The sequence below is a fragment of the Salvelinus alpinus genome, chromosome 19 (genome assembly GCF_045679555.1).
Source record: "Salvelinus alpinus chromosome 19, SLU_Salpinus.1, whole genome shotgun sequence".
NCBI lineage: Eukaryota > Metazoa > Chordata > Actinopteri > Salmoniformes > Salmonidae > Salvelinus > Salvelinus alpinus.
The window spans coordinates 8,973,012-8,997,488 of record NC_092104.1 but is presented as its reverse complement, the minus strand read 5'-3'; the positions used below and the strand labels follow the sequence as shown (position 1 = coordinate 8,997,488).

General features: G+C 43.2%; 1 protein-coding gene across 1 annotated transcript; it reads right to left on the bottom strand.

The window, feature by feature from the left end:
• Positions 1-304: 304 nt before the first annotated feature.
• Positions 305-24,382, bottom strand: LOC139544977 (protein prenyltransferase alpha subunit repeat-containing protein 1-like). Its single transcript, XM_071352235.1, has 7 exons — positions 24,255-24,382; positions 21,195-21,364; positions 18,761-18,827; positions 12,869-12,973; positions 9,057-9,297; positions 3,836-4,206; positions 305-2,203 (listed from the first exon to the last, which is right to left on the bottom strand). The coding sequence occupies exons 1-7, from the start codon at positions 24,338-24,340 to the stop codon at positions 1,813-1,815; spliced, it is 1,431 nt and encodes a 476-aa protein (XP_071208336.1). The 5' UTR covers positions 24,341-24,382; the 3' UTR covers positions 305-1,812.
• Positions 24,383-24,477: the final 95 nt, after the last annotated feature.

Below are 24,477 nucleotides of genomic sequence, written 5' to 3'. Positions count from 1 at the left end.
GATAAAAGTTTGATTTGATCACTAAGAGTAAGTACCACTAACAGGGTGAAACAGAACAGACAGAAACAAAGCAGCTACCACTCCTGGAGAGTCAATGGATGCCTCCCAAATGACACCCTATTCTCTATATAGTGCACTACTTTTAACCAGAGCCCTATGGGTAGTAGTGCACTAAGAAGGGAATAGGGTGCCATTTGGGACACAAAATGATGTGAAGATCAAACCTATAAGGGCAATTCCACAGCAGCAGGAGTGGAAAATGTTTTTTGGGGTATCTCAGATTGGTCTCACATAGGAACTCCACTGGGAGGAAGGATGTTTATTAACATGCTTTTTTACATTTGTATCACAAACTTTTTTTTTTTCTTTGAAAATCAGGATGACATTTAATTTAATAAGGCCCTTTTTAGACCTATACATGCCTCCTGTAAGAACCTATGAGCTGTGAACCGTACACGATACAGACAACATCTTGGTATCGTTATAGTCCTTAGTGTTCTCTCAAATATGGAGTATTCTGAAATACACATTTATTTATTCAACATAAAAAATATTAATATCTCAACTACCCTTATTGATTTTTCAACAATAAAAACGAACAATATACTCTTCAAACATCACATTTCCAGAGTTGGATCTCTGGTACTTTTAATAATATGACCCATTTTACACATAGAAATTGACATTGGTTGATGACCTATCACAGCCCTTCTTTAGGATTGCACATTCAGCAAGTCACCAGCAGAGGGCGTGCCCTTTGAATCCATTTCCCATTCAATGTGCTGGTGGTGATAATAACATAGCTCATACCTTCAGTATTAGCAGAGAGCCCACTCTGGAAATGTGATGTACTAGTAGAGTATATTGTTCCAAACACGTCTTAACATGAAAAAAAAAAAGGGAAAAAAAAGGGGTAGTTTATGTTGAATAAATTAATGTGAAAATTGTATTTCAGAATCTAGTCATACTCCATATTTTAGAGCACACTATAAGGTTTATTATGATGACACCAAGATGTCTTAACTTGTACGCTTCACAGATCATAGGGTCTTAGAGTTTGGTTGGTTCATGGTTGTGCTCTGTCTTAAGGTTTTATAGTTGTACGGTTGTCCGTAGCGACACATCAGGAATGGCTTGACTAGTTTTTCCTTCTTTGTTTTTGTATGTTGACAATTCATTGTTTGCTGCACTGCTCATCTCAAAGTAGTCAGCAGAACTGACTAGAAAACAACACGATTAGTGATGGATAACGGATAACCATGGCAGCTTCACATAGGCTATTCTTCTACAGTTAGTGGGAGACAAAAGGAATGAAACAGTGACATGATGAATGAAACGGAGACATGGATCTCATAAGTGAAACAACTAAAAGGACTGACAGAATGGTTGTTCTAGTCCCTAACATTGAGAGAGACCTGAACTAAGACTACTAACAGACAAACAGGCCAAGGAGACAGACTGTACTCTTCCAGAGAATAGCCCTTCTCAGACTTCCATTCCCAGACAAAGCTCTGCGGATGAATCAGAGTCCAGGCATTTTCAGGAGGGTGGGAGGGGCCACAAATTACTTGACCTATCAGAGACCCCCAGCCACCTTCACGAGTATTGAAGAATAGGATGAATTGACCAGCCACTAGATGCTGATCTAGGGACAGTTCTTAGCAGTTCTCGCCCTAATGGTTAAGGTTAGGGGTTGGGTAAGGGTGAGAGGATGCTAGATCTGTGCAGGTGGGAAACTTCTAACCGCTGCCCATCTCCGGTGGAACAGGAAGTATATCCTCTCACTGACCAATGACAGAGTTAGTCTATATCTCACTGACCAATAACAGAGTCCAGCCACTTCCTGTATGCGAGGGCGAAGCGTCCCTGCTCAGGGGAGCGGCAGCTGTCCAGGACACTGGCTACGAAGCTGTGCTCTGAGGGCAGAGCAGGGGGGCAGGGGCCAGGGGGACCCCTCTTCAGGCGCTTGGTGTCACGGGGGTCCGGGACCCCAACCCCGTCCACTTCCATGGCATCCTGACCCTCCTGAGCCTGTCCATTCCTGCGCTGCACCCTGTCTAGACCCACACCTCCAGGGCAGGCCGTGTGAGGGTGGCTGCTCAGCCCAGCATCGGTGTGGTTCGGTTGGGGAGACTCGCTGCCAAAGCCCTGGCCGTAGTGGTGGTCCCTCCTCCAGTGGTGCCAGAGGTAGAAGACGTGTCGCCTTGAGAAGATAGTTGTTATGAAATACTGCATTAGAATCATGTCAATGTGAAACAGTACGCTACACTGCAAAGCCTTTAGGGTGCTTTGTTTATTTATCTGTGCGGAATGTGAAGCTTAAAATATAAATAAGCACTTGATGTTTTTAATTAAGGGGGAAAAGATACAAAACTTATGTAGGCTAAAAAACAATATCCTTTTTAATAAAGTATTTGAGGAAGAGCACAACTGCTGTGCTGTCTTTTCTACAATCATCTTTAAAACCTAAGATATATCTATCTATATATGTGTCTCACACATTCAACAAGGATATGAACACTGTTGCCATGGCACCACTCACTTCTCCCTATCACAACAAAGCTGGTCAGGATAAACACTTGACTGTGCAGCTGGTCTTCAGCCTCGGGGCAAGACATATCTCTCACTCTCTCCCTCCCTCTCGTCTATCTTTTCTTTCTCTCCCTCTGTTCTCCCCCTCTGTTCTCCCCCTCTGTTCTCCCCCTCTGTTCTCCCCCTCTGTTCTCCCCCTCTAGAAGGAAGAATGTTCCACAGCAAAACAACATCAATGTCATGATAACCCCCAACATATCTACTCCTGAGAACATTGTCATGGTCTAACAGATTATAAACTGGGTGGTTCAAGCCCTGAATGCTGATTGGCTGACCGCCATGGTATATCAGACCGTATACCACAGGTATGCCAAAACATAATTTTTTACTGCTCTAATTACATTGGTAACCAGTTTATAATAGCAATAAGGCACCTATGGCCAATATACCACGGCTAAGGGCTGTGTCCAGGCACTCCGCGTTGCGTCCTGCGTAAGAACAGCCCTTAGCCGTGGTATATTGGCCATATACCAAACCCCCTCGCACCTTATTGCTTAAATAAACATGATTGGCATAATAAAGCATTTGCCACCAATATGGGAAGGTAGTGAGACAAACTCTGTACAGTATTCTATGACTGGAGTTTAGCCACACCCTAGACAAAGAGACATGGAGTTCCTGTATGCTCCTACCTGGTGATGCCAGAGCATGTCAATATAACATGTGTTCTGTGATTGGCTAACATCATAGTCCCAGGTTGAGTGACAGTAATATCTAAAGACACTAATAACTAACCCAAGATGTATTCTTGGTGTCGTTTCCAACGGATGCAAATTAAACGTAGTTCATAGAACAAGCAAGGAGGTGGGCACAGCCAGGCACGAGCTAGTGAGATCCTATTGGCGTGTTTTAGCATGCATTTGCACATCTCCATTAGGTAGAGTCTACTCTGAAGTGTGTGTGTGGGAAATAACTCAATTCACCCTTGCACTCCTTCTAAACAATGCAATTCTTTCAAACTTGTAGAAAGAATCAAGTCTCCAAAGTGCACTGTTCGTAAACAGATTATAGTTTTGGGAACAGAAAATGGTATTGAGATCAAATGTTTCATTGATGACAATTTGCAGAATGTCGGACAAGTTTTATCTAGCTTCATTTTATCCCACTTCCCGCCACTGGACTTCCTCTCATCACCATATTTGGTGGTGAGTGGAAGTTCTAAACGTATGCTTCAGATTTATGCCCCGTGACATGTCTGGGTTTCCCTTTTGGTCTGTGGTAATATTGTCCTGTAGGCTCGTACCTGTGACACCAGAGTGTCTCGTGTCCGGGGAAGGACTTGATGAGGTCAGTACATAGTTCCACCTCCTGGTGGAAGAGCTGAGGCAATGCCGGCACCGAGGCCAGGTCCTCTGGGGAGGGGGGAGAGGGGCAGGGGGCTGCTGCTGTGGCCTCGCCGTTGGCCTGGTGGTGGGGGTTGGCTTTGTGGGGGCTGTGGCTAGGGTTAGAGCTGGGCTGAGGATGGTAGTGCTGGGGAGAGGAGGAGGAGGACAGGGACTGGCTGAGCTCCCTGACCAGGGCCTTGAGCAGGAACTGGCGGTAGTGGAAGCCACTGTGGTCCGACACGTGCATGGAGACCCACTGACGCATAGAGGAGAGCTCATCATGGAGGATCTGGAAGGAGGAGAGAGGTCTTACAGCACTAACCATATGCATAACCATTAATCTCATGGTATATGTTCATCATCATGGGTGATTTCATTCACCAGTTTCATTCACATGGGAGTTTTTTTTATAAGCGAAGGGCACAGCATTATTCTGGAGCAGAATACAATAGCAACTTCACAGAGAAGAGAAGGAAAAGATTCAATTTGATGATATTTGATGATATTTGGATGAAACCAGATCAAAGTATGATGACAAAATGAAAATGTTATGTTGGTTCTAAACTGATAAAGTTTGATCATATAGTTACACCCCCCATGTCAAACACTTGAATTCAGGAGGCGGGATTATTAAGGGGATAGGGTCCCTGCACCCTTAACTCTAATTTTAATACACTAATGGTAACATGATATTATATTACCTTGTTTAAATACCGCTTTGTAACCAACATCGGACATGGGCGTGGTTAGGGCTGTGGTGGTCATTACATTATGTCAGCCATTTATTGTAATGCAAATAACTGCCGGTTTCACAGTAACTGACCGTTAATTTACATAAACATGTTTAGCATCTGCAGGCCTCCATGCCTTTGGAAAATACACATTAAAAAATCCTATATAATATCCACCGTCACAATAAATCCATTATTTATTTTAGGCAGAAACATTATGATATGAAGAAAATGCACTTCAGAAGACAAGAATATGAGTTTGCCTACTGCATGTTATCTGGCTATGCTCCGTGACCTAGGCTGTAGGATTATTCATTTACCTGCCAAGATATATGATAGTAAGAAGAACATCATTTAACTGAATAAAATAGAAAGGATATTTTTCCCCATTCTGGAGCGAGTGCACATATGAAGTGGCCATGTTTGTTTTTTTAATGTTTTTTACATTTTTCTCCCCAATTTCGTGGTATCCAATTGGTAGTTGTGCACTGCGCCCGGCCCACCCCGCCACAGGAGTCGCTAGTGCACGACGAGACAAGGATATCCCTGCCGGCCAAACCCTCCCTAACCCGGACGACGCTGGGCCAATTGTGCGCCGCCCCATGGGCCTCCCGGTCGCGGCCGGCTGCGACAGAGCCTGGGTGCGAACCCAGAGTCTCTGTTGGCACAGCTAGTGCCTGAAGTGGCTATGTTGAGCATTAAAGTGATCATTTGAAATAGGTCCTATATGCTATTTTTTAGAGTTATTTGGCTACTTAAGTTGTGAACGATACAAACCTTAGAATGTGTTAGAAATCTACACATATATGGGCTGCATGATGCGACTACAGGATATTGATGACTTCAGAAGGTTGTGAAAAAAGCTTGCTCTCTGATCCTCGCCTCAGGCTGCACAGCTGTTCTCTCATCAACTGATCACATTTTCACCCATCAGACTATTCTCAACGTAATCTTGTCTTTACTAATATGTAAAATGAGTTTTGATTTAGTATGGCCTGTGATCAAATAGACAGGATCAGAGGCAGGGGAAAAATACATGTCATCCGTATGCACTCGAATAGCGACTGGGTGTTTGATGTGGTTTTCCATTGCATTTGCATTGATGTCAGAGTGGTTAGAGGGACAATAGAGCCCTGAGTACCAGGCCACTAGGACCTGATGGAGGGACAATAGAGCCCTGAGTACCAGGCCACTAGGACCTGATGGAGGGACAATAGAGCCCTGAGTACCAGGCCATTAGGACCTGATTGAGGGACAATAGAGCCCTGAGTACCAGGCCGTCAGGACCTGATGGAGAGACAATAGAGCCCTGAGTACCAGGCCACTAGGACCTGATGGAGGGACAATAGAGCCCTGAGTACCAGGCCGTCAGGACCTGATGGTCATTAGCAAGTTGGGTACTACCAAAGCATGTTCAGAGTGCATAAAAGGAGATTACCGTGGAATATTTACTGTGGTCATGACCACAGACCTATATCTATCCAACCCTGCCTTTCTAAGGTCTTCGAAAGCCAAGTTAACAAACAGATCACCGACCATTTCGAATCCCACCGCACCTTCTCCGCTATGCAATCTGGTTTCCGAGCTGGTCATGGGTGCACCTCAGCCACGCTCAAGGTCCTAAACGATATAACAGCCATCGATAAAAGACAGTACTGTGCAGCAGTATTCATCGACCTGGCAAAGGCTTTCGACTCTGAGAATGCGGTGATTGACATCGGGCAGACTCAACAGGCTTGGTTTCTCAAATGACTGCCTCGCCTGGTTCACCAACTACTTCTCAGATAGAGTTCACTGTGTCAAATCGGAGGGCCTGTTGTCCGGACCTCTGGCAGTCTCTATGGGGGTGCCACAGGGTTCAATTCTCGGGCCGACTCTCTTCTCTGTATACGTCAATGATGTCGCTCTTGCTGCTGGTGATTCTCTGATCCACCTCTACGCAGACGACACCATTCTGTATACCTCTGGCCCTTCTTTGGACCCTGTGTTAACAAACCTCCAAACGAGCTTCAATGCCATACAACTCTTCTTCCGTGGCCTCCAACTGCTCTTAAAATTTAAAATGCAAGTAAAACTAAATGCATGCTCTTCAACCGATCGCTGGCCGCACCTGTCCACCCGTCTAGCATCACTACTCTGGACCGTTCTGACTTGGAATATGTGGACAACTACAAATATCTAGGTGTCTGGTTAGACTGTAAACTCTCCTTCCAGACTCACATTAAGCATCTCCAATACAAAATTAAATCTAGAATCGGCTTCCTATTTCGCAACAAAGCATCCTTCACTCATGCTGCCAAACATACCCTCGTAAAACTGACTATCCTACCGATCCTTGACTTCGGCAATGTAACTTACAAAATAGCCTCCAACACTTTACTCAGCAAATTGGATACAGTCTATCACAGTGCCATCCGTTTTGTCACCATAGCCCCATATACTACCCACCACTGCAACCTGTATGCTCTCGTTGGCTGGCCCTCGCTTCATATTCGTCGCCAAACCCACTGGCTCCAGGTCATCTATAAGTCTTCGCTAGGTAAAGCCCCGCCTTATCTCAGCTCACTGGTCACCATAGCAGCACCCAACCGTAGCACGCGCTCCAGCAGGTATATGTCACTGGTCACCCCCAAAGCCAATTCCTCCTTTAGCCGCCTTTCCTTCCAGTTCTCTGCTGCCAATGACTGGAACGAACTGCAAAAATCACGGAAGCTGGAGACTCATATCTCCCTTTCTAACTTTAAGCATCATCTGTCAGAGCAGCTTACAGATCATTGCACCTGTACATAGCCCATCTGTAAATCGCCCACCAAACTACTTCATCCCCATATTATTATTATTATTTTTTTGCTCCTTTGTACTCAAGTATCTCTACTTGCACATTCATCTTCTGCACATCTATCACACCAGTGTTTAATTGCTCAATTGTAATTATTTCGCCACTATGGCCTATTTATTGCCTTACCTCCCTAATCTTACTTCATTCGCAAACACTGTATGTAAACTTTTCTATTGTGTTATTGACTGCACGTTTGTTTATTCCATGTGTCGCACTGCTTTGCTTTATCTTGGCCAGGTCGCAGTTATAAATGAGAACTTGTTCTCAACTGGCCTACCTGGTTAAATAAAGGTGAAATATTATTATTATTATTATTTTTTAATTTAATGACTGCCAGTGAGGCAGTAATATGGTCACTAACAGCCCTACGCGTGCTTTATATAGATTGGTGCCAACATTATACTGTAGGGTGTCAGCAAATATAATTAAACGTCTACCCTATTCGTCTACAGGCAAAGATAAAAAAATATATATTTGGTTGATTTTGAGCATTTCTAACCCACAAAGAATATTATTGTTGATATTTTAGTCACTCAAAATGCTATTTTACATGGGACTCAGAATGACTGTTCGGGACCTTTAAGACATTGTAGAAACATTCGACCAATCAAATGTCATCATCCATTACATAACCCAAACACCAATGGCTGATCAGAGAGCAGGGCATCTTACCAATAACAGGAAGTGTCTATTGCAGCTCCATATCCCTGGTGCTACCATAGCTCCATATCCCTGGTCCTACCATAGCTCCATATCCCTGGCCCTACCATAGCTCCATATCCCTGGCCCTACCATAGCTCCCTATCCCTACCATAGCTCCCTATCCCTACCATAGCTCCCTATCCCTACCATAGCTCCCTATCCCTATCATAGCTCCCTATCCCTGGCCCTACCATAGCTCCCTATCCCTGGCCCTACCATAGCTCCATATTCCTGGTCCTACCATAGCTCCATATCCCTGGTCCTACCATAGCTCCATATCTCTGGTCCTACCATAGCTCCATATCTCTGGTCCTACCATAGCTCCATATCCCTGGTCCTACCATAGCTCCATATCCCTGGTCCTACCATTGCATCACTCCATATCCTGGGAATGCCACTGCGGCTTAAAAACAAGCCATGGATTCACTGAGCCACAACAAAACACTCTCCATACACCTTTAAATCCCTAGGGCTCGGTCCTGGGGGGTTGGCTGTTCCCAGATCAGTTCAATGGACCAGAAAGGTCTTATCGTCATGGTCACACAGCACAGTGACAGGCCAGAGAGAGATGAGACGTGAGGCAGAGAGGCTGGAGACACACTGTCCTTGGTGGTGATACACTATAAACCCTACTGACTGACATACAGAGCGGCCGGTCGGTCAGGATTCCTTACCTTCCTGGCAGTATAAGACCTGCTAGCTGCCTGCCTGGCTAGAACCCAGAGAGGTTACATTGAAAGAGCGGTTGTTTTAACAGAGACCGTGTACAATTAACATAGGCTATATTTAAGAGGCTGAGAGAGATGAAGATGGAGAAAGAAACAAGGGAGAGAGAGATATGTAGAGCCCATCTAGTCCTACTCCTACCTTGAGGTTGCCCGGGGCCATGTTCTGCAGAACCCAAACACGGTGCGACCAGGCATTGTAGTTGCTAGGGTAACGGCCGGCGGCGTCGGCACACACCTTCATCTCTTCGTGTAGAACCCTGTGGAGGTGCTCACTCATACGCGTCTTCTCTGCTGCGTCACGCCGATCACCGTCCCCCTGCTCCTTCCTGTCCGGCCCGGGGGAAGAGCACTCCCGTAACACCTGCTGTAGTATCCAGCGCCTGAAAACACAAGGGACATGTTGGAGTCACGCAGGCACACACACACACACTTCAATCACCCTCGGCTGGCTCCCAAAACAACAGCCCTAAACACAGAACCAACCACAACCTAAGCATCTGGTTAAACAACAGAGCCAGGACACTAACACAACATGGATAACATCAACACAAGATGGCTACTTCAGTGAAATATCAACTCCCATAGCATTTCTCTGTACACATGGGGCCATCGCAGTCTTCTCACGCTGCTAAACCCTTTGCTGGTAAGATGAGGGGTCGTTTGGAGTTAGGGCTGTTGGTTTTTGCTTTGTCATTATGGGGTAGATTGATGAGATTTGTTTTATTTTAACACATTTTTGAAAAAGGCTTTAACGTAACAAAATGTGGAAAAGGTCAAGAGGTTTGAATACTTTCTGAAAGCACTGTGTGTTATATCTATTATATATATATACAGTCGGGAGAACAAGTATTTGATACACTGCCGATTTTGCAGGTTTTCCTACTTACAAAGCATGTAGAGGTCTGTAATTTTTATCATAGGTTCACTTCAACTGTGAGAGACGGAATCTAAAACAAAAATCCTGAAAATCACATTGTATGATTTTTAAGTAATTCATTTGCATTTTATTGCATGACATAAGTATTTGATACATCAGAAAAGCAGAACTTAATATTTGGTACAGAAACCTTTGTTTGCAATTACAGAGATCATACGTTTCCTGTAGTTCTTGACCAGGTTTGCACACACTGCAGCAGGGATTTTGGCCCACTCCTCCATACAGACCTTCTCCAGATCCTTCAGGTTTCGGGGCTGTCGCTGGGCAATACGGACTTTCAGCTCCCTCCAAAGATTTTCTATTGGGTTCAGGTCTGGAGACTGGCTAGGCCACTCAGGGACCTTGAGATGCTTCTTACGGAGCCACTCCTTAGTTGCCCTGGCTGTGTGTTTCGGGTCTTTGTCATGCTGGAAGACCCAGCCACGACCCATCTTCAATGCTCTTACTGAGGGAAGGATGTTGTTGGCCAAGATCTCGCGATACTTGGCCGCATCCATCCTCCCCTCAATACGGTGCAGTCGTCCTGTCCCCTTTGCAGAAAAGCATCCCCAAAGAATGATGTTTCCACCTCCATGCTTCACGGTTGGGATGGTGTTCTTGGGGTTGTACTCATCCTTCTTCTTCCTCCAAACACAGCGAGTGGAGTTTAGACCAAAAAGCTCTATTTTTGTCTCATCAGACCACATGACCTTCTCCCATTCCTCCTCTGGATCATCCAGATGGTCATTGGCAAACTTCAGATGGGCCTGGACATGCGCTGGCTTGAGCAGGGGGACCTTGCGTGCGCTGCAGGATTTTAATCCATGACGGCGTAGTGTGTTACTAATGGTTTTCTTTGAGACTGTGGTCCCAACTCTCTTCAGGTCATTGACCAGGTCCTGCCGTGTAGTTCTGGGCTGATTCCTCACCTTCCTCATGATCATTGATGCACCACGAGGGGGGGTCTTGCATGGAGCCCCAGACCGAGGGTGATTGACCATCATCTTGAACTTCTTCCATTTTCTAATAATTGCGCCAACAGTTGTTGCCTTCTCACCAAGCTGCTTGCCTATTGTCCTGTAGCCCATCCCAGCCTTGTGCAGGTCTACAATTTTAGCCCTGATGTCCTTACACAGCTCTCTGGTCTTGGCCATTGTGGAGAGGTTGGAGTCTGTTTGATTGAGTGTGTGGACAGGTGTCTTTTATACAGGTAACGAGTTCAAACAGGTGCAGTTAATACAGGTAATGAGTGGAGAACAGGAGGGCTTCTTAAAGAAAAACTAACAGGTCTGTGAGAGCTGGAATTCTTACTGGTTGGTAGGTGATCAAATACTTATGTCATTCAAATAAATGCAAATTAATTACTTAAAAATCATACAATGTGATTTTCAGGATTTTTGTTTTAGATTCCGTCTCTCACAGTTGAAGTGTACCTATGATAAAAATTACAGACCTCTACATGCTTTGTAAGTAGGAAAACCTGCAGTGTATCAAATACTTGTTCTCCCCACTGTATATACACACACACACACAGTACCAGTCAAAAGTTTGGACACCTACTCATTCAAGGTTCTCTATTTTTACTATTTTCTACATTGTAGAATAATAGTGAAGACATCCAAACTATGAAATAACACATATGGAACCATGTAGTAACCCCCAAAAATGCTACTGCTAGATCAGTGGTAATCAAACGTGTTCTTTTCCCTCTAATTTATGAGGACCCCATTTTTTGGGCAAAAACAATTCCGCAACCCCACCGCAAAAACCTTAAAAATTTTACATTTAGATTTCTACATCAGCAAATAACCGTCAATTCAATATATTTTAATCTCTTATTAAAATAAAAAGAAACCAATACATACATGTACTTGATAAGTTGTATTTTTCTAATTATCTTTAAAAATATATATATATAGTCCCATACAATAATCTGTAGTCTTAAAATGATGTTAACCTTTTTTGTTTGAGTTTTTTGGGGGCGACCCCACTACAGACCTGACATGGAAGACCACTGAGCCAGAGGTGGAACCCCCATCTGGAACCTCCTCACCGGCAGGCAGCACACAATGACAGGATGTAACAATTCCCACACAACAGCCACGCCATGACCTTGCATGGCTCAGATGTTGGGGGGTAATATAGCTCTACCTCCCTCTCTCTGGTAAACTGTGGGAATTAGGCTGACCTGGTCTATTCAGTCTCAAAATAAATATCTTACTCATCGCCTTCTCCCTCTTTCTGTTTCTCTCGCTCTTTCTTATTCTCTGTCCTTCTCCACCCTTTTTCTCTCCATCACCCATCCCCCCCCTCTCCCATCCGTTGCTTACGAGCCCTTTCCAACAATGCAGAGTTAAAAGAAAATTTGGACAAAATAAAAACAGGTACGAGGTAGTTGAGGTAATATGTACATTTAGGTAGGGGAAAAAGTGACGAGCCAATCAGGATAGATAAACAGAACAGTAGCAGCTGCGTGTGAAGAGTGTGAAAGAGCGTCTGTGTGTGAATTGTGTGTGTATAGTCAATACACAATATAGTGTGGCTATGTGTAGTCAATATACAATATAGTGTGACCATGTGTAGTCAATATATATATACATACACACACAAAATATGTTGCTGGAATAGCCAAATCCACTAATTTGAAGGGGTGTCCACATACTTTTGTGTATATATATATATATATATATATATATATATACACACACTGTATTTTGGTCCACTGGCGACGAGACGTGCATCGTAAAATCGCCACAGTTACAAGGGCTGGGAATTACCAGGGACCTCACGATACCGTATCACGATACTTGTGCATTGAGATTCTATATATGTATTACGATTTGATACTGCGATTCAATGTTCCAAACATATAGCTTCCCCATACGCTGAAAACAAAATTGCTTCATTTAAGAAGATGAGAACAACCTATGAATGAAAAATCCTGGAGATTTGGTGCAGGTTACAGCTAACTAGCTAAAAGTGACCAAAAGGATGGTAACGTGGAAACTCCACCCCCCCCCCCCCACCAGTCCTACCTGTGTATCCATGTCTCGGGGCTCTTGGGGAACTTGGTGAGGGCCAGTTTTCCCAGGTACAGGTCTCTCTCTGGACTCAGGGCTCCACATTGTAGCAGTTCCTTCCTGCCAGAGCAGAGCAGACAGAGGAACTATTTAATGACATTACATCTCAATGCTCCTGATGTGAATCTTATGTTTACTGCACTATAGTTTTGTGTATGCTATTTGCGTACTTGTGTTTGTTTTAATAAACACTCCATAGAAGAACTTCCCAAAATAATAGATCAATTATTTCTCTCTCTCACACACACGCGCGCCCCCCAAAGATGGTTAGGAGGTTGATAACAGAAAAATTGTCCCGTAAAATGTTTTTTTTTTTAATGACTACATAGACCATGGCAGGGCTGCTGACTGGTTATATTCTCTGAACAAGGTCTTGGTTTAATCAAATACAACAGGCACAGCTTAGGTCGTGACCTTGACAGTTGGATACGGCATTTGGTATGACAGAATGATTTGACCAGGGCGTGGTCTTTGAAGGGAGGACCTGTGTCTTAACGGTGTTGGTCCACTCTGCACTCAGGGGAACACGAAGCTGAGCTGACTGGTTCAGGGCAGTGGAGAGTGTTGGAGTCAGGTCAATGTGTTAAAGGAAATGTCATCAACAGAACAACAGGTTAGGAGACACCAACGCACACAGAAACCAGATTCCAAGACACAGATTAAATCTAGTCCTGGTCAGTTGATAATCTCCTTTGAGCCTGCTTTTTATTCCAGGACTAAGCTTAATCTGTGTCCGGGAAACCGGCCCACAGAGTCACACACCCTTAAAAAACCTCCCTGTAATGGTCTTCAACCCTAGTCCTAGAGACCAATACAGGTTTATATTACAACCCAACACTAAATCACCTTGACGACTAGTGATTAGCTGAATTAGGTGTGTTAGTGTCGAGTTTGAACAAAACCCTGCAGCTCTCCAGGAAGAGGGTTGAATAACACTGCCGTTATGTTGAGCCACTATAGTGCATGTGGTTATAATATGATATTTAGCTCCATCTCCTGGCCAAAACTGGAAGCACAAGTTGCAGGTATCAGGTGTAATATCAGTGTACAAACAGCTGGATTTTAAAACAGCTGCTTCACGTCTTGCATCCCCTTGATATAAAATCAACTGCATGTATGAACTTAAGTACTAGCTGATAACGACAACTGCCTGAAACAAGAATCAACTACCAAGTCAAACATTAAGGCTAGTCTAGTCAAAGAAAGTCTACTGTGACATAATATATGAAAAAGCAGTGAGCAAGAAAGCCACAGGCCAGCCCATAGTACAGCAACCAGAGTATAGGCAACCAGAGACCTACAGCAGGGAAGAGAGAGGCCCCACTAGACTCTGATGATGATGGGCCATATCGGGGCGGCAGGTAGCCTAGTGGTTAGAGCTTTGGGCAGGCAACCGAAAGGTTGCTAGATCGAATCCCCGAGCTGACAAAGTATAAATCTGTCGCTCTGCCCCTGAACAAGGCACTGTTCCTAGGCCGTCATTGAAAATAAGAATTTGTTCTTTACTGCCTTGCCTGGTTAAATAAAAAATATTTAGGCATTGCTTTGTTAGTTTCTCTGATCCACCTCTACGCAGACAACACCATTCTGTATACTTCTGGCCCTTCTTTGGACACTGTGTTAGCAAACCTCCAGACGAGTTTCGTGGCCTCCAACTGCTCTTAAAATGCACGTAAAACTAAATGCATGCTCTTCAACCGATCACTGCCCGCACCTGCCCGCCCAGCATCACTACTTTGGACGGTTCTGACTTGGAATATGTAGACAAATACCAAGGTGTCTGGTTGGACTGTAAACTCTCCTTCCAGACTCACGTTAAACATCTCCAATCCAAAATTCAATTTAGAATCGGCTTCCTATTTCACAACAAAGCATCCTTCACTCATGCTGCCAAAAATACCCTCGTAAAACTGACTATCCTACCGATCCTTGACTTCAGCGATGTAATTTACAAAATAGCCTCCAACACTCTATTCAGCAAATTGGATGCTGCCCTCCTCAAAGTGCCATCCGTTTTGTCACCAATGCCCCATATACTACCCACCACTGCGACCTATATGCTCTTGTTGGCTGGCCATCGCTTCATATTCGTCACCAAACCCACTGGTACCTAGTCATCTATAAGTCTTTGCTAGGTAAAGTCCTGCCTTATCTCAACTTGCTGGTCACCATAGCAGCACCCACCTGTAGCACGCGCTCCAGCAGGTATATTTCACCGGCCAAAGCCAATTCCTCCTTCCAGTTCCTCTGCTGCCAATGACTGGAACAATTACAAAAATCACTGAAGCTGGAGACTCATATCCTCCTCTCTAACACCAGCTGTCAGAGCAGCTCACAGATCACTGCACCTGTACATAGCCCATCTATAAATAGCCCATCCAACTACCTCATCCCCATACTGTAAATGTTTTTCTCCTTTGCCCCCCAGTATCTCTACTTGCACATTCATCTTCTGCACATCTATCACTCCAGTGTTTAATTGCTAAATTGTAATTATTTCACCACTATGGCCTATATATTGCCTTACCTCCCTTATCTTACCTCATTTGCTCACATTGTATATAGACTTATTTTTCTACTGTATTATTGACTGTATGTTTGTTTTACTCCATGTGTAACTCTGTGTTGTTGTTTGTGTCGCACTGCTTTGCTTTATCTTGGCCAGGTCGCAGTTGTAAATGAGAACTTGTTCAACTGGCTTACCTGGTTAAATAAAGATGAAAAAATAAAAACAGTTCCTGACTGTACACACAATGGACAGTAGTAAGTCTTTAGAACGGTAAATGATTTACATGATATTCTGAGTTGATTTAAGCAAAACTCGGAGTTGCACACATTTATCTTAACTCTGAATCAGAACAAACTATAGCCCCAGCATTTATGATGATACCTCCAGCATTTATGATGATACCTCCAGCATTTATGATGATAGCTCCAGCATTTATGATGATAGCTCCAGCATTTATGATGATAGCTCCAGCATTTATGATGATAGCCCCAGCATTTATGATGATAGCCCCAGCATTTATGATGATAGCCCCAGCATTTATGATGATAGCCCCAGCATTTATGATGATAGCTCCAGCATTTATGATGATAGCCCTAGCATTTATGATGATAGCCCCAGCATTTATGATGATAGCTCCAGCATTTATGATGATAGCCCCAGCATTTATGATGATAGCCCCAGCATTTATGATGATAGCTCCAGCATTTAAAGGCTTGTGTGGGTTATGAAATTAATGTGAAATAAGACAGAATTCCTGAGAGGATAATAAAACATTTTTTTTTTTGACATAAAGTAATTCAGAGTTCACCCTGTCCAGATACAAGTTACCACTGAGATCATACATCCATATAGACTAGAGGTCGACCGATTATGATTTTTCAACGCCGATACCGATTATTGGAGGACCAAAAAAAGCCGATACCGATTATTGGACGACCAAAAAAAGCCGATACCGATTAAATCGGCCGATTTTTTAAAATGTTATTTGTGATAATGACAATTACAACAATACTGAATTAACACTTATTTTAACTTAATATAATACATCAATAAAATCAATTTAGCCTCAAATAAATAATGAAACATGTTCAATTTGGTTTAAATAATGCAAAAACAAAGTGTTGGAGAAGAAAGTAAAAGTGCAATATGTGCCATGTAAAAAAGCTAACGTTTCAGTTTCTTGCTCAGAACATGAGAACATATGAAAGCTGGTGGTTCCTTTTAACATGAGTCTTCAATATTCCCAGGTAAGAAGTTTTAGGTTGTAGTTATTATAGGAATTATAGGACTATTTCTCTCTCTACGATTTGTATTTCATATACCTTTGACTATTGGATGTTCTTATAGGCACTTTAGTATTGCCAGTGTAACAGTATAGCTTCCGTCCCTCTCCTCGCTCCTACCTGGGCTCGAACCAGGAACACATCGACAACAGCCACCCTAGAAGCAGCGTTACCCATGCAGAGCAAGGGGAACAGCCACTCCAAGTCTCAGAGCGAGTGACGTTTGAAACGCTATTAGCGCGCACCCAGCTAACTAGCTAGCCATTTCACATCGGTTACATCAGCCTAATCTCACAGAGAAGAGCTGCTGGCAAAACGCACGAAAGTGCTGTTTGATTGAATGCCTACGAGCCTGCTGGTGCCTACCACTGCTCAGTCAGAATGCTCTATCAATTCATAGACTTAATTATATCATAATAATACACAGAAATACGAGCCTTAGGTCATTAATATGGTCGAATCCGGAAACTTATCATCTCGAAAACAAGACGTTTATTCTTTTAGTGAAATACGGAACCGTTCCGTATTTTATCTAACGGGTGGCATCCATAAGTCTAAATATTCCTGTTACATTGCACAACCTTCAATGTTATGTCATAATTACGTAAAATTCTGTAAAATTAGTTCGCAACGAGCCAGGCGGCCCAACCTGTTGCATATACCCTGACTCTGCGTGCAATGAACGCAAGAGAAGTGACACAATTTCACCTGGTTAATATTGCCTGCTAACCTGGATTTATTTTAGCTAAATATGCAGGTTCAAAAATATATACTTCTGTGTATTGATTTTAGGAAAGGCATTGATGTTTATGGTTAGGTACATTCGTGCAACGATTGTGCTTTTTTCACAAAAGCGCTTTTGTTAAATCATCCCCCGTTTGGCGAAGTTGGCTGTCTTTGTTAGGAAGAAATAGTCTTCACACAGTTTGCAACGAGCCAGGCGGCCCAAACTGCTGCATTTACCCTGACTCTGTTGCAAGAGAAGTGACACCATTTTTCCTAGTTAAAATAAATTCATGTCAGCAGGCAATATTAACTAAATATGCAGTTTTAAAAATATATACTTGTGTATTGATTTTAAGAAAGGCATTGATGTTTATGGTTAGGTACACGTTGGCTCAACGACAGTCCTTTTTCGCGAATGCCACCGCATCGATCATATGCAATGCAGGCCCCGCAAGATAAACTAGTAATATCATCAACCATGTGTAGTTAACTAGTGATTATGATTGATTGATTGATTGTTTTTTATAAAGATATGTTTAATGCTAGCTAGCAACTTACCTTGGCTTCTTACTGCATTCGCGTAACAGGCAGGCTCCTCGTGGAGTGCAATGTAAAGCAGGTGGTTAGAGCGCTGGACTAGTTAACCGTAAGGTTGCAAGATTGAATCCCCGAGCTGACGAGGTAAAAATCTGTCGTTCTGCCCCTGAACAACGCAGTTAACCCACCATTCCTAGGCCGTCATTGAAAATAAGAATGTGTTAAATAAAGGTCAAAAAAAAAAATAATGTAATCGGTGTCCAAAAATACAGATTTCCGATTGTTATGAAAACTTGAAATCGGCCCTAATTAGTTGGCCATTCCGGTCGACCTCTAATATAGACAGCATCAGAGTTATCCTCAGAGGACAAGTTTCAGATACAAACCAGACACGGATACTATAGTATTATTCTGTCACAACAGTCGTCTGGATACTGTAACATAGAGAGACATTTTGTCCCCTCAGAGGGGGAAGGGCGTACTGACCCGTCGGCATCATCTTGGCAGTTATTTCAAAACGCATAGGTTCATAATAATTTTGACATACTTAATATCTAGTTTTTTTACATGTTGAAGAGTGGCCTGGAGTGTTTTTTAGCTCCAAATAATAATCACCACCACAAACAAACAAAAATATCAAACCTATGTTGCCCACCCCTGGCCAATGGGGAGTGAGAGGATGGAGTGGGTCTACTTAGAGGGCTTGTTATTGTGTCTTCAATGTGGCCACAACATATACAGATCATACTCTTTACACAACACAGCTGGAAGGGTGTGAGCCAGAGTTCTTACCTGACATTCCAAGCAGTGGTGAAGTCTGGGTTGAGCAGCAGCAGAGTGCAGGTGATGTCTACCAGAGCTTGAAGAGGGAGAGACAGGTCAGTATATAAACTGATTATTTTAAGTAAAAGTAAAGTCATTTATAATGCCCTTTTTTTTTAATTTTTTTTTTTAGGTACAATAAATTCTGTCCGTCAAAAATGGTAACGAAAGGATATCGCCACATCCCCAAAAGCTAATTTATACGACAGACTGAGTTCATCCTTTCTCTAGAAACCAATATGTTTTAGGTATAGGCCAGAGCTGTGTTCGAAAACTCATACTAACCGTACTATTTGTGAGGTAAATTGAGTATATAGTATTGTATTGCTTATTGGTCATAGTGTTGGTATACCAAACGTTCCCGGATGTCATACTACATTCGCCCAAATACGAAGTATACAAGCAGTGGACACTATTTCCGTGCTTTTAGGGCCCATAATGCAATTCTTCGGGAAATGGGCGTGGCTTCACATCATTTTCAGATTTGAAGAAAAGTGTGTTAAATATGCAGCCGAAGTCCAACGAGAGCGCCTACAAACTCATTGCTTTAACTAATTATGACAAATGTTAACAAAAATGTTGAGCAATGTAATAAAGTAATTACTTTTCAAATAAGTTACCTTACACGTTATGTTGGCTGACAATTTGTTAGCTACGCTATCCTTACGAACCACAGAGCATTACAGCAGTATGTACCGGTATGTTAGCTAGCTACCTAACGTTATTTGGCTACTAATACTTCAAACTTGTCAATATATTAACTAACTATTGGCTGGCTAACTACCCAACGTTTATTGACTTGATTATTCCTAGCTAAGTGGTATAGTCGTTGGGCGTTCTCAATGGACATTCGGGTGCTTTCGTAAATTCGCTCTGGCTATCGGACTTGCCTAGTTAAATAATAAGAGCGCAGAATAACTGATGAGTTTACGAAGGCTCAACACCCGTTGAATATGGCCTGTGTCAGTAAACGTCAGCAAAAAGTGTCATTAAATTGTTGCCAGCATCAGTCACCAACGCCCTGGATAACATGAAAACAGCCTAACCAGCCCTGGATAACATGAAAACAGCCTAACCAGCCCTGGATAACATGAAAACAGCCTAGCCAGCTCTGCTAGGGCGAGTAAAATGGTCAGAGTGAGGTGTTCTCTTATTTGTCTGGAAGTAGCTAATAAGTTAGCCAGTTAGCTTGGATGCTTGACTGCCGTTATGAGGTCAGGACGTTCGAATCCACCCTACTCCTCGGCCAGAGTGTCCAGTTTGCACCCTGAACGCTCCCAGAGCGAAACGCTGTCAATTTACAAACGGACAATCTGACAACACTCTGGCACTCCAGATTGAATTTAAGAACACACCCGTAAAATGTCTAGCTAGTGGGGGCCTCCCGGGTGGCGCAGTGGTCTAGGGCACTGCATCGCTAGTAATGTGTTATGCTAACAAGCTAGCAAGAGGTTGCATAGCAACAGCATCAACTTCCGGTAGACCGGCAAAGCGCTAGTACACTCAACTGAAAGGATACCGTTTGTTTACAGTATACTAAAATGAACTAATAGTATATAGTATGTAGTATATATATTAATTAAGTATGTGGTATACAGTATGCTTGTATGGGTATTCAAACACAGCTCAGGCCTTCAGAGTACAGTAACCCTTGCAATCTTCAGTGAGTAGTCTCCAAGCCAGCAGCTGTACAAAAGGTTACTTTCCCTGTCCTAAAAGCAGCAGCTATGAAAAGCAGCAGCAGCTATGAAAACAGTTGTGCCCTTGAGCAAGGAACTTCACCTCAAACTGTTCCAGAGGGCCTCCCGAGCGGCACAGTATTCTAAGGCACTGCATCACAGTGGTAACTGTGCCACTAGAGATCCTGGTTCGAGTCTCAGCCGGTCGCGACAGGGAGACCAATGGGGCTGTGCACAATTGGCCCAGCGTCGTCCGGGTTAGGGTGAGGGTTTGTCAGGCCAGGATGTCCTTGTACCATTACGCTCTAGTGACTCCTGTGGCAGGCCGGGTGCATGCACGCTGACAGGTTCACCAGGTGTACGGTGTTTCCTCCGACACATTGGTGCGGCTGGCTTCCGGGTTAAGCGGGCATTGTGTCAAGAAGCAGCAGGGTCGTGTTTCAGAGGACGCACGGCTCTCGACCTTTGCCTCTCCCGAGTCCGTACGGGTGTTGCAGCGATGAGACAAGACTGAGACTACCAATTGGATACCGCAAAATTGGGGAGAAAAAGGGGTAAATAATAAAAAATTATCACTGAAAAACTGTCCCAGAGGGTAGAGCTGCACCATGGCTGACCTGTGCTTCCAACCCCTCGGGGGAAATATGTGTATCTCGGGGTGTTGGACAAAAATTTAAAAATACATTTCTGAGGACAGTAAGGAAACTGGACAATAAAGTTCTTACCTTCCCTGTCCAGCCACTGTTTGCGCTGCCTGTAGAGCAGTAGCTTGTTGTGGACGTAGGGTAGCAGGTATTTGACACACCAGCTCTCCACTCCCAGCTTGTTCTCTACCAGCACGATGGGGCTGCGGTTATACCTGACCTCTGGACACGGGATCAGACCTATCTCATCACTGAGGGAGGGAGAGAGAAAGGTGAGTGTAAACCTGCATGCTAATTGCTCTAACACTACAAGGACACAACACTCCACTCTCAGTGGGATAGGCAGAAAACAGATGTTTTCAGGGATACAGTATTTCAACTTAACTTCCGTTTCCTCTGAAAAACTGGATGTGGGGACTCTGCTCAGGCGTCGTTTTACGGCTACAACGTTAAGTTAGACACACACACAGTAATAAGGAGCAATAACCTCCAGCCCAGTCTAATGAGGGCTTTATTCACTGTCTGGTGTAGGGTTGTATCTAGCCCAAATGGGTCTCTAGTTGACGGAGCTTTTAGATGCCCAACATAACAGTGGTCTGGATAGGGGACAAGCCTTGTAGCGAGCAACCTAGTTTGCACACATGCATCTCCAGAGAGTATACGCCGTGAGCACACAGTAAAACTGGTTTGCCTCAAACTGCGGCACACACACAGAGTCCCTTTTGCATTAGGGTCATGTATAGTACGCAAAATGTCACAAATAGAACTGAAGTGATTTCTAATTCTATATGCTAGAGAGGAATGTTCTACACAACTATATCTGAATGTTCCACAATGTTGTTATGCTGAACCCAGCTCTGGCACAGGCGGAGAGGGACACAGAAGAAGGGTGGGATTTTAACTTTTGAGGGTGTGTGTGTAGTCTAGCTATGCATCAGCATGAGTCGGGTGAGTGTTATCAAACACAGACATTCTCAAAGCACTGTACTCAGTGCAGCTGAGCACAGCCCAGGTCACTTCCAATAACACCAGAGGGTTGGAGAAGCCTATGCAACATTATACACACTAACACTACAAATCAAGCTTAGATTTTGGTTTTTTGCCTCTTAACCTTATCATATAAAAGTAGAAATGCAGAATATCAATCAGAGAAGTTCTGGCATGGTCTGACAATGTTCTACTTTTGAGAATAATAATTATTATTATTATTTAGTAGGTGCTATGGTACTTGATATTTGTCCTATTTCATGTATCAGTGTGTATTAATAAGAATTTAAATGTTGTTTTTTTTCATATCCCAATTCTCCCTGAGACACTCTTGGAGAGTGGCAGACCTGGCTCTCAAGAGAAGACAAACTAGGTGCACACTGCCCACAAAATGAAGTGTAAACTGAGCTGCACTTCCTAACCTCCTGCCAAATGCATGACCATATTAAAGACGCATATTTCCCCTCAGATTACACAGACCCACAAAGAATTAGAAAACAAACCCAATTTTGATAAAACTCCCATATCTATTTGGTGAAATATCACAGTGTGCCATCACAGCAGCAAGATTTGTGACCCGTTGCCACAAAAGGGCAAACAGTGAAGAACAAACACAATTGTTTATGTATATTTAACTAGTCAAGTCAGTTAAGAAAAAAATATTATTTACAATGACAGCCTACCCCTGCCAAACCCTAACTGGACGACGCTGGGTCAATTGTGCGCCGCCCTATGGGACTACCAATCACGGCCAGCTGTGATACAGCCTGGAATCGAACACGGGTCTGTAGTGGAGCCTCTAGCACTGATGCAGTTCCTTAGGCCACTGTGCCACTCGGGAGCTTATTATAAATACAACCCATATTTATTTATTTTCCTTTTTGTACTTTAATTATTTGCACATAGCTACAACACTGTATATAGATATAATATGACACCTGAAATGTCTTTATTCTTAAGGAACTTTTGTGTAATGTTTACTGTTCATTTTGATTGTTTATTATCTATTTTACTTGCTTTGGCAATGTTAACATATGTTTCTCATTCAAATAAAGCCCCATGAATTGAATAGCGTCACAGCCAGGGTCTGGATAATCTAACTGAACTGTCCATTAAATGAAAAGTTCTTTCTCCACATTCCGTTGTGCCGCATACAGGTCAGCAGCATTCTCTCTCTTTTAAATATGTGTATAGGCTTGATATAATGAGCTCTGAGCCGGCGGTCAAAACTCAAACACAAATGAAAGAAAAGATCTGGGATACTCAGCATCTAAGTAAAAGCATTCACACCCTGTTCTGAAATGAGAATGTAGGCCAGTTCTAATTTAGAACACTCAGTCAAGGACGCTTCTACACAGAAGCTAGTTACATTCCAGTTCTATTCTACACTCTACATCTGGGTTCCCCAACTGGTGGCCAGCAGGTGATTTCATTGTCCCCCAAGTTTTCTGAGCGAAGAAAATAAAATGTATATGTTAGTATTTTTTAAATAATTTTTTTCACCCATTGTTGGACATAAGACTAAAAACACCACGAAATCAGCTCCAAGTGATTTAGATTCTGGAAATCTGTTCCCAAGTATTGACAGAACTGAGTTTGGGACACCCTGACATAGCTACCTTGCTATGACATGGCATGTTAAGAGTCGCAAGCCGAGGAAGGTGTGACTCTTCCAACATTATTTGGCTGACTGGTTAAGTTACTTGTATGTGGTGAAAAGCGCTTTCTGATCACATGATTTGTGCATACCGTTCCAGAAATAGGAATAACAACAAGGCTGTGTTATCCGTTTCTGCTAATCAAACTAGATAGCCAATAGCCTAGCTAACATTATTTGGCTAATGAATAACTACTGTAGATAGCTAACTAGGTAAGTGGCAAACAAATTCAGCAGCAAAGTCAAATATGTTTCCTCAGCGATTTGTGGCTCAATGTAAGCATAGACACTAGCTATCTACCTTGCTATTTTTGCAAGCCTATACTGCCCTGGCTAGCCTTTTATCCTGCTAGCTAGTTAACGTTAGCTGACCAACAATCTGTGATGACTAACGTTAGCTAGCTAATGTAATGATATAGCTTGTTAGCACACCACGCAATGATTAATTTGATGTTATAGTGTAGCTAGCTTATCTTCGATAAAGTGGATATACGTACATATTGGGGTTTCTCTTGAAGGCGTTATTTATATCTTTTACAACTCTCTGAACCAATACCTCCACCTCATTCTCCGTCTCTGCCATTTTTGTACACTGATGACGTCAACGGATTATCTCAATTTCATCCGGGTCATTAAAAATGAACACACTTGGCTAGGCAAAGTGCGCATGTGTAAAACAGGTTTCACCATGGTAACGTTGTTGCAACATTTGTAAAAATT

Bases quoted from the DNA above. Each gene is read 5' to 3' on its own strand.
- LOC139544977 (XM_071352235.1), bottom strand. From the start codon at position 24,340: ATGGCAGAGACGGAGAATGAGGTGGAGGTATTGGTTCAGAGAGTTGTA. The intron at 18,828-21,194 runs GTAAGAACTTTA...TCCCTCTTCAAG, and splicing joins ACAGTGGCTGGACAGGGAAG to CTCTGGTAGACATCACCTGC. The intron at 9,298-12,868 runs GTAGGACTGGTG...TTGTGTTTTCAG, and splicing joins CCCGAGACATGGATACACAG to GCGCTGGATACTACAGCAGG.